Raw genomic sequence first — 12018 nt, forward strand, 5'->3', positions numbered from 1 at the left:
TGTTATTTTAGCATTAATTTTTTCTATGAACAGAATTTAATTTTTTTTATTAGAATGGCTAACAACTTGTAAAATGGATATGTATGTTTAAACAAATTCTTTTATAATTGTGATCTCCAGTCTGTTTAGTAGGAGGTTGAACATAATCTATATATAATGTGTATATTACAATTATATATATTTGTGCTTGTCTGTCAATTTTTTTCCTTTTCTTATTATTATTATTATTATTATTGGCCTAGGGTTATTTATGTTAACAGTGTTACCATTATCATCATCATCAGATTGCTTGGCAAGCTGATGTACTTCAAAGTCATGATAGTCATCAGTAACCCATTGAGTTGTCTCGTCATCACAAATCAGCTGATTTCAAAGTCAAGAGTTCTAAGGTTCAGATCCTAGTAAAGGCAGTTACTTTTATACAGATTTGAATACTAGATCGCGGATACCAGTGTTCTTTGGTGGTTGGGTTTCAGTTAACCACACATCTCAGGAATGGTTGACCTGAGACTGTACAAGACTACACTTCATTTACATTCATACATATCATCCTCTGAAGTAATATCTAATGGTGGTTCTAGAGGCTAAACAGAAAGAAAGAAAAGTCATCAGTAACATGATATATTTTATCCTCTGAACCAAAATTAAAAATATCATTGGATCATTAAAATTTTCACAGAAAATGTTTACGTTCAAATTGTTAATTTGTTCTTGAAAAAAAAATTTAACTGCTTCCCAAATCAGAATCTATGCAAGAAGTTGTCAGATTGTGTGTTATAAATTATTTTTATTATTTTTTATATTATAAAAAATAATATTGTTTTGTACTAGCTAATACAATAATAAAAATAGTTCAGTAAATATTATTTTTACTTAAATAATGTAATAGTTTGCTCATAAACTCAACAAATGATGACTTCACAAATAATGTATTCAGCTGCTAAAACTTAAACATAAATTCAAACATATGTTTCAGTTTTGCTTGATGTTTTCAAAAGTATCCAGAAGAATTCAGTAAAATAGTCCCAAATGAACTAAACAGCAATCTAATAAACTATAAAAATAATGAGTATATGCAGTTTGAAATTATAATGTAATTAAATACAATGGCCCACGGTATGCGCTGGCTAGATACATCTTGCAAAAACTTAGACTTGGGTTGCAAAGTGATAAAACTAAGTATAAGTCTGTGAAGATAATTCTCTCCGTCCAGGCATAGAAACTGCGTGGTATTCTGAGAAAAATTTGCAATTGACATTAGCAAAATAACTGTAATCAATGATTATTGAATTAAGGAATTGTTTTCCTATTATTACAGATTAGATTTTAGAAAGTAGATTGCTAATGCATTTTTAAAATTACTTTTCCAGCTATTAGATGGTGTACTAGGCCTCCTTGATTCATTACTTATATTTCAAGAGGTACCTGGAGAAGAATGGGCTGAAATGGCTAAATTGGCATTTGGTAGGTTTTAAAGTGAACATATCTTTCATAAATTTATATTTGTATTATGTCTTGGTTATTTTTATTTTCATTTCAGTTAGGATTAATCGCAGCTCGATCTGTTGTGACTAGTCTGAGACTGTAATTAACTGAATCTCAATATAGAGAAACTGTTGACATTTTGATGCAATCAAAGGTCTGTTACAATAAGAAGTTGATGACCCAAAAATTTATGATTTAATAGATTATGTTTAATCCCATCTAACAACACAAATATAATGTCTTCAGTTACGTAACATGTGTTTGATGATTTGGGATGCAGTATGTTAAAGAAAAAGATTAGTACAAAACTAGTCATATGATTTGTGACAGAAAATAGATAAATATTTTACTTAATATAATCATTATGTTCTTATACTGTTGTTACCTACTATACTTTGAACAAGTATCACATTTTAAATAATTAGATATAGATATCTCATGTTGTTATGATATGGGTATAGATAATAAAATAAATAAATTCCAGTGTATATGCGGCATAATTAAATGGACTTGAAGAACCAGGACTCTGAGAGAGAGAGAGAAAAGAAATTTGATTCACTGAGAAGAGTTACAAGTAGAGTACAATGACAGAAGTTTGCTTACTTAGGAGTGTGAAAGATTACACATGTATAGAGAGAATTGATAATGATATCAGTGCAGAGCTTGGTATTCCTTCTGTTGGCGTACAGGAAAGAATATTGGTTGAGTTATGAATGATAAATGGCTAATGGAAGAATGTCAAAAAAGTCCACTGGTATAAGTCATTTCTGAGAAGGAAACTTGGTAGACCAATAAATATGCAGTGATAAAAAGATTAAATCCTTTTGAAACCAGAAAGGGTAATTCTTAATCGTAGAAAAAAGATAGTCAATAGTCATAACTAGTGTGACCTTATGTTGACACTACACGTCATTTCATCATGTTTTTTTTTGTATTGGTGTTATTTAGTTACTGTTTAATTCTTTTGTAATACCCTCTCAATTTCACCATTTTTGTTAAAAAATACTTCTGTTGTAAATGTTTTTTGAGTCGTCATCATACATTAAATAATTTACACTAACTGTACAACATTATTATTTCTTAGTTTGGATTATATGTTTTTTTATTCCACTGTAAAATAAATGAAGGAATACATTTAAGTATAGGGAAATTATAAACATATTGACCAGTAAAATATTTTTGATAATATTTTGGTAAATTTTTATGCTATATTACCATATCTTAATGATGAGTTTTATTTTTATATATTTTTTTAATTTATGGTCAAAAAAAAATATTGGTAATAGAAATTTGGTCATTCTAATCAGATTCATAGTAGAATCAATTAAAATAAGAACTTTTTGGTTTAATTATATGTTAACTATTAATTAACTTATATTAGTTAATAACCCAAACACTGGAATAAAACAATGAAACAAAGATCTCTTTAGATAAAAATAATCAGTTAAAGTTTTGGTATTGCTTTAAGACATACTTATTTTCAAATACACCCTTTAATTATTTAATAAATATAAAGTTTTATTTAATAAACTAAACTTTTAAAGAATAATAAATTAAAATATATATTTTTATGTTTTTTTTTCTGTCAGGTATATTGCTGAGTTGTGCTTCATTCACAAACTTAGAATTATGTGCCATGGCCACTGCTAAACTACATACATTAATTCAAACACGTACAATGAATGATGTAGAAGAAGGAGGTTACATATTGTACTTTATTAATACAATACTACAGACAACTATTAAAGGTATCTAATCTAACTTTGTTAAATTATAATTAAGAATTTAGGTAATTATTGAAAATGTTTTTTTTTTTTTTTTAATAAGGAAATCATTTTTTATATGTATAAATATTGTTAAATTATTTATTTATTTTTTATTTTTTTCAATTATGATCATGTTTATTTCGATTTGCTCAGCCGATTTGTATATTGGAGCAAATTGACAATGTAAGACATATTTCTGTCTTGGTTGCATACCAAAGAGTCAATTTGTGTTAATATAATTATGTAAATTATTCTTTCTTAAAAAATCACTTTTGTATATATTTTTTTGAGTTTAAATCAAATATACATTTTTAATCTATCTGTTTTTTTATTTCATCACAGGTGCTTAAAAATTTGTGGTAATATGCTAAATAAGTTTATTTTTGTGGTAATTTAAGTTAATTGTTTCATAATATTTGAAAATGTTAAGTTAGTTATGTTTTTCAGTACAAAAATATACATACAATATACTTAACATATTGCACTTCTGCAAGATGTTTAATCAGTTAGTTGAGAGGGCTGTAGTTTAAGAGTAAGAGCAAGATTGGAAGAAGCAGCAGTAGAGTTGAGTAAACATACTGATGGAAATGTGTGCCGAGTCATTTGCATCGTTAGCATCCTGACAGAGGCCAAACTGATGACTGGGGTACATAATTGGATTTAGATGGACGAAAAGATGACCTCAGGTAAAGCCCAATTGGGAATGGGGGAAGGCAGGTCTTTCCCTACAGGGATCAGTACAATAAATATACTGATATATTATATTTTCATTATTTTATTGAAGTTATTGTATTTTGTGATATTTATTATAAATATAAAAAAGAATAATTAATAAAATACATTTTATTGAAAATCTTGGACAAATTTTTTTTGAGAATGTTGTTGAAGTGAAATAAAAAATATCACTAATTATTATACTTGAACATGCCTTTATGAAAATTTGTATTAAAATATTTTTATTTGTATGATCCCTTATGACTTTTATTGTCATGTTTGTTTTTATATATTACATATAGAAAGCTTCAGATTATTTATTGATGTTTTTACACTTAGTATGTTTAATATACATTTTTATGTAATTTTTTGTATATAAAATTACAGAATGTTGCAAACTCAATGCATTCCATTATCAATAACTAAATTCCTTGATTAAAACAAAGTATTTTATTATTTTTGTTAACTTCAATTAATTTTTTTAATTTATATTCTTACTTTTTATTTTTTAATTTTAGAGGAAAATCAAGAACATTATTCATTTTTAATCCCAGTAGTCAAAGCACTGTTAGAAAAATTAAAGGATATGTTAAATACTAGTGACAATCTCCCTGATTTACCACAGCCTCAAGCAGGACCCATATTTTATGAAGGCTTCCAAAGTTATTGCCAGGGTCCAGAGTGGTCATCATTCATAGAAAATAAGGTAAGCAATTATTTAAATTATTATTTGCTGTTTTATTTTCCGCTTTCAGTATTCAACGATTTAAAAATTATAAATTTTGTTGTATATTATAGTTTATAGTTTAATAGAATATTAGTTTGTATAGAATAATTTCTATACATAAAGTTATTTATTATAAACGATAAAAAAATTATTTTCTTATGGCTTTATTTTTATTTTGTTTTTTCAAGGTATTTAATTTTATTTTTTTGTCTTGTAGAATTTATCTTTCTGTTATTAATTTTTTATCCAGTTTTTATTTTACATAGGTGAATTATGGTATCTCGTTATTATTCTTGATGCATTGCATGTTATGGAGGGTTTATGTGTCTTTAAATCATTTGTTGTAAAACTTATCCTACAAATGAAAAAGGTCTAAAAACTCGTGATTATGATGAACAGATTCAGTTTGAATGATTCTTGTAAATTAGAGTTTGTATTTGTTGTTTCATTTGGGTTTTTTTTTGTTGAGATATCGTACATCACAGTTCATGTAACAGGGAGAGTTTGGTATATTTTACTAAATGATTTTTTTACATTTTGTATCCATTTACCTAACACCTTGCCATTATATCACATTTTACATGGTATCTTTATTTTTATTAAAGCAAAAAATTTGCAGTTACATTTTCAACATAATCCATCAAAGTTAACTAATAAATGCATAAAAATTGTAAATATTATCCACAAGGTGAAACCTTATTTGCCCTTAACTTAGTTATTGCAGTTCTACCAGTGAATATTTAAATATTATATTTTTAATTGTCAAATTAGTGTCATAATTTTAACAAATATAGATCATAAATCATAAGTCACTTAAAGTAGTGTAACTATTAAGATTTATTTAAGAAAGTTAAGAGTAGTTTCCTTTTGCCTTCTTCATTGAGCCGACTACATAGTTGCAAATCAGCATACTAAATTGACCATAAAGTGTACATGGTACATCTTTAGTTCCGTTCACCACAGTGATAATTTGTATAATGATACTATTATTCACAGATAAAGCAATAACTACTGGTTCCTCTTTTATATCAGGTGCATTACATGTTTCTCAGCTACAATAAAATCTGAGATAGAGAGTGTAAAGTGATAAATTAATGGGGTTTTGCATAACAACATATCTAGTAGAATTACAGAATAATAACTTTTTTTAACGTTAATTTTGTAATTTGCAGTTAAAAAATGAAAAATATAATTTTTTTCAGCTATGGTATTCAATAGGTACTTGGAGCTACTGTAATAGGTTTTAGTAGTTGAAGAGAGATAATCATGTTACTATTTTTATTATTAAACATCATTTATGTTAAAATAAAATCTCTTTCCTGTTATTTTTAATTGTATTTATGAGCAGTAATTTTCTGCTTTAATTTAAACATATGTTGTTGGATGTTTTGAATACCTGTCTTCTTTTTTATTGTAAAATATTTACAATATTATATTAATATTGAAAAATATTGCAAAATATTACAGTTAATTATAAGTTAAAATTATAATTTGTTTTCTCAATAAATTATCATCTTATGATGTAATTTTATTAATATCATACTTTATAGCGACAAAACTATTGAATAATTCTATGGATGATGCCTTTACTTGGTGAAAATCCATTACAAATAAGAGAATGAAAAAATAAAATATTTTTTTTTGATTTTCACAAGACTTATTTAAAAAATGGTAACTATTTCAATACACAGTACCTTCTTCAGATTTTACATCTGAATTGTGTATTGAAATAGCAGTTTTTTTTTAATAAATTTTGTGAAAATCAAAAAACATATTTTGTTTTTATTGTCTAATTTGTTGAAGTTCTTGAAGATAATGTGTCAGAAATGCAGTTTCTTCGCAGGATGAAAAAGAATAAAGAAGTTTTGAGCACTGTGGAAACAAGAAAGCCTTGGTAGCCTAGAAAGCCTTATACACAATACCTTGGTCACATTATAAAAAAATTGAATTAGATACCACTTACTGTAGAAAATTGTACAAGGAAAGATTCCAGAAATAGAGGTGTTAGTAGGGGATGAATCTCCTGGCTAAAATATCTCCAAGATTGGACCTGCAAGTCATCTGCAGACTTATTCCATGCAACTCATGATAGAGGAAGCACAGCAACAACAATCAGACTTGATTGTTGTGGTTGCCAACAATCAGAATGGGTAGGGACAGAAAAAAAAAGATAAAAAAATGTTATCAAGACATCTGCTTTGCTAAACTCTCATCTTTCTAAATAAATTATAACCAAATTTTTTTTGTACATTTCACTCATTATTCATTTTATATCATGTACAACTATTTCAATGTTATTTATAAATAATCACTAACATCAGGTTACGCAACATACATGGTATGAGATTTTCTAATATACCATTTTATCCTTCAGTTCAGTTTTTCTGTTTGTTTTCTGTTTGTATTATTAAAACTCTGATGTGGACGCCACATGACTTTTTGTATGCCTATTAAATTACATATACACATTTTTTTTTTAAATGAAAAGTACATAAAATTTTAATTTATTAACTTCTGATATTTTTTCATATTTTTTTTATTTTTATTGTTATTTTTGTTATTTATTTATCGTAAACTTTTTTTACAATCAGAGGTTAGAAATTATTAATAAATCAATATATTTAAATTTATATATATACCAATTTATTTTTAAAAAAAGTTAAAAAAAAAGTAGATGAAGTAAGATCCCTTGTAAGATCCAAATATTTCATTAATTTAAATTTTATTTGGCTATAACTCCGGAACCAATGAAAATAAGTACTAATTATAATATATCGTTGAAAATCTCTCAATGATGGCTTATTACTGCAGTAAAGAAAAAACCCAAAATGCAAATTTTTAGATTTTGGGGTTTTTCAGACATTTTTAGTCAAGTTGATTGCAATCAAAAGGGGGCATTCTACAGCTAAACATTTTTGAGTTATGTGAGATACGTATGTACAGACATCATGTCGAAAATAGTCAAAATGGATATTTCCGTTGAAATCTGAAAACCGAAATTTTTTCACGATCAAAATATTTCCTTTATTTCATATAAGGAAGTAAAAATATATGATGGTGTATAAAGTAGGTGGTATTAAGTAAATGAAAATCGTCAATTTTTAATTGAATGAATGAATGGTTTATACAGAGTACGTCATGAAGTTCTCCGGAACTTCCATAACCTATTCTACTTGTGAAAATAATGGAAAAAGTTCATTAAACACATGTCCTAAAATGTTTTGTTTGTGAGTTACAGCTAGTGAAAGATTTTGCTTGGATTTCAGTTATCCTGGTGAAATGAAGTCACTGAAATTTTAGGACATTAATTAAGGGGAAGAATTAGTGATTTCTTATGGTTTTGACCTAAAATATTGAATAAAATAGTTCCCAGAACCATATCTGCAGTAGTTTTTTTGAGAAATCTAGGGTTAAAACCAATAATTTGGGGTAAAAACTCTGTTTTTTATGTTTCATTACAATAACTTTATTAAATGGGTAATAAACACATTAAACTTTGAAACAAAACTTGTAGAAAATTTAATTCTGATTGAAATGGTGTAAGATAAGTTGAATGAAACAAAGAAAGGTTAGAAAAATTAAAATTTTATTTAGAAACAGTACACTATACCAAAGTGCATTTTACTCATGTTTACCAGTTTATAATAATTGTTCAAAAATGAGTCCTCCATTTTCAACACATTTCTTTAGCATATCCCTCTGTTATAAATAATTACAGCATTACTTCATTGACAAATTGATGTTCAAACTAAAATTCATACAAAACCTTTGCTAATGACAGCACAGATCACAGTACCTGATATGCTAGGTATTAGAAACTCACAGAATAATTTAAAAACTAATATAATATTGCAAATTTTTTACCAGCTGTTGTTATTTTATTGCCAACTTTGAAATACTAATTTTGCAAATAATTTATTGTGATTCTGCCATTAAAAAAAAATAAAAATAAATAAGTAATTTTTATTTGACAATTATTGTATAATTTCCATTTTTTTTTAAACAAATTTTTTAATGTTTTTTTACAAATTTTTCACATAAAAAAAATAATTTGGTTTTTATTTACATTAAATAAGTACTTTTTTGCCTAAGCTAGTAATGTAATGTTTGTAAATAAAATTCCAATTTTTTTTAACTTTTCTTGTTTTATTCATCTTATCTTAGACTATTTTGTTCAGAATTAAATTCTCTACAAGTTTTGTTTAAAAGTTTTATGTGTTTATTACCCTGTTTAACCAAGTTATTGTATGTCAAACCGGGAAAAACAGGCTTTTTTACCCCAATTTATTGGTTTTCACCCCATATTTCTTAAAAACTACTGCAGATATGATTCTGGCATACATTTTACTCAGTTTTTCAGGTGAAAACCCATAAGAAACTACTAATTTTGTTCCTTAATTAACGCCCTAAAAATTTCAGTACGACCTCATTTGACTGGGGTAGCTGAAATCCGAACAAAATATTTCACTAGTTGTAACAAACAAACAAAGCATTTTAGAAAATATGTTTATAGGAACTTTTTCTTTTATTTTCATGAGTGGAATAGGTTATGAAAGTCCCAGGAGAACTTTATGATACACTCTATATAAAAGTTATTTTTTAAAACAATAGCTTGTTTATAAATATTTCAAAAGATTTTTTTTTTATTGTTTGTACTGATTTCCATCCTAGATACGTTTTGTTTAAGACTACATTTTTTAGCTTAGGACTATTGCCAGTTTAATTTTTTTTTATGTATTCTTGAATTTATGGGAATGTAAATTTGTTATAAAAATACATGCATAATTTACTTTTCAGCACAACTGCACCTCACATTGAAGAATTAATTTTAACTAGTTAGAGCATGAAAATATCATTAATCACAGAGCTCTGCCTGTCAATTAACACCTCGTAACAGCTTTATTCAGATTATTACTACTAGTAAATTGTACATTATCATGTAAGAATAAATGTTTTATTTTGAGTAAGTTAAATTGTTAGAGTGAATTGTGGATTTTATGTTAAATAACTGAAAATATCCAATGCAAATTTTCCTAGTTCTCCTAGCAAATTACATGTTCCACTAATTAATGTGGATGCATTTTATTGTGTAACAACACAATACTATTTATTAGCTGTTCCTGGTCATTTATTTTGGATACTAGCTTCAGTAAATTACATTTTATTGATTCACCATACGTAATTTTTTTTATAATCATTTAATTTTGTTAGATTTTCATACCATCTAAAGTGATGATTATTATTTACTTGTATCTTTCCTACTCTGGGATATTGATAACTTTACTGTAAAATTAAAATATAGTAAGTTTGCTTTTACTGAAATATATAACATAGCAGCATCTTTATACTTTTTTATGAACTGTGTGAACGAAATTTATAGCCCACATATGGTTCAAGTCCACAAGAAGCAGTTGTACATACATTTTCTTATGGAATGTTGAAGTTCTCTTTCCAAAAAGATGTTAAATTATTTCTGAAGGTTTCCTAAATTAGTGAAGCTCTAATTTACTATGAAATATAAAGGGGAAATTGTTTTAGCATATTAGAGGTTTTATTTTCTCTTTTTTCTTAATTTGTTGTTACACTTTTGTTATGAAATAAGAAATAATTGTTTTATAAAATTCAGTCTGTTAAAAATATTTTTTCACTTCACATATTTAATTATTTACGTTAAATTGATCTATGTTGTAAAATTAAATTTATATTAATAATAAACAATGAAGGAACAACTTTTTAAAAATATTTTCACTTTCCCCCAATTAAAATAGTACTGTAATCTATAAATGCTATTATACTTGTCTACGTAGAGTATTTGTACGGTGGTACTTGTAGACAAAATACCGGAAGTGATTTAACTGAGACCTCAGTGTAGACTTTCTAGTTTAAAAAGCTAAAATATTTCATAACTGTGAGAAAATTTTTTTTATTTTTGGTCCATATATTTTCCATTACAGTATTCTGATTTTAGTTTATACTTATATAAATAAATAAATTTACTTTTTTTTATCAGATACTTTTTGATGTATACACTGCATATACATTTATAATTTTTTAAAATCTTTAATCCATTTTATCTACATGTTATGTAGAATAATTTTTATGTCTTTTAAAAAACCAAAATGCAGTCAGGAACGATGTATTAAAATACTTAATGTATAATTGTGGTTTTGCAGGCTTTATCTGCATCATTATTGAAATAATTAAAATTAACATTTTTTATAATCACTTTAGCATTTTTTATAATCATTTAAGTTAAAATTGCAGTTTTTCATATTTCCATTTATTAATAATGTTATTTTTATTATGACAGGTCCAGAAAGAAGTTTGTTGTAGCTGATTTCTTATTGTGTAATCATCTCAGTTTTGTCAATTTACAAAGTTTCGTTACGTATACATGTTAATTTATTTTTATCTTTTAATTTATAAATTTAGTACTTCTTAATACACTTCTTTTTTATATCCTAACTAATTTTCAGTAATTTAAAATTATTATTTGTATATATTAAACTGTGTCCTTTATTAATCATATTCTGTAACATTGGAGAATTTTCTATATTCATCTTTGTGATGTGTGAAGTAAGTTAAAAACCTCTTGAAAAATAAATGGTTTTTCCAATTTAAATGTTAGAATCATTTTTAAAAAAATAATTTTATAGATCTCATGCAAGTTTAATTTTTTTCATATCTGTTGAATTATTGTGGTATGACTAAATAAGATGTTGTAAGATGTACATGATGTACATGTTAAAGCGCATTGTAACTTTGGCCTTGAATGTGTTAATTTTAATTACATAACTTGATGTGGTTGAAGTCAGAAAAACCACTACTTTAAGGTACATATTTTGACACGAACACAGTTTAAAACAGAGTTTAATGAACACTGGAGGTCCAGGAGGAAGAGCCCTGACCGCCTAAACATCCCCTGACCTCAACGAAAAATGCAAGTAACCATACAGTGTGGGTGAAGCCATGACTGGGAAACTAGTATATTCATATACTACAATAATATATAAATATATTTATATGAGTATATATATAAAACATTAAATTATCCTATAAACAATGGGAGCATTACTCATATGCCTAAACTTTTATATTTTGTCTGTTCATTTTTAGTTTATTTATACCATAGTAAGAATTAGATTGTGCTTGAGATGCACTAAGTAACGACTAATTGATAGAGAAAAAATATTTTTAAAGAGGTGGATATTTAAGTGATGTCCTGAACTATATTATTGAAGTAATATTAATTATGTTGACTCATCAAGCTTCATTTACTATCCTTTACTTTCTCCTTATTGCCCATTTTTAAAAGTACAGTTTCAT

The 12018-nt window shown here is 26.1% G+C and overlaps 1 protein-coding gene across 1 annotated transcript in view; it reads left to right on the plus strand.

Moving 5' to 3' along the window:
• The window catches only part of LOC142328087 (neurobeachin-like protein 1), a 116162-nt gene extending 105014 nt beyond the window's left edge, over positions 1-11148 (plus strand). The window contains exons 33-36 of the mRNA XM_075371575.1: positions 1371-1464; positions 3075-3233; positions 4484-4671; positions 11003-11148. Coding sequence (XP_075227690.1) covers positions 1371-1464; positions 3075-3233; positions 4484-4671; positions 11003-11029 — 468 coding nt within the window. The 3' untranslated portion in view covers positions 11030-11148. The remainder of the gene's footprint in view (positions 1-1370; positions 1465-3074; positions 3234-4483; positions 4672-11002) is intronic.
• Positions 11149-12018: the final 870 nt, after the last annotated feature.

Source organism: Lycorma delicatula, chromosome 7 (assembly GCF_047948215.1).
Source record: "Lycorma delicatula isolate Av1 chromosome 7, ASM4794821v1, whole genome shotgun sequence".
In the NCBI taxonomy this organism is placed as follows: domain Eukaryota; kingdom Metazoa; phylum Arthropoda; class Insecta; order Hemiptera; family Fulgoridae; genus Lycorma; species Lycorma delicatula.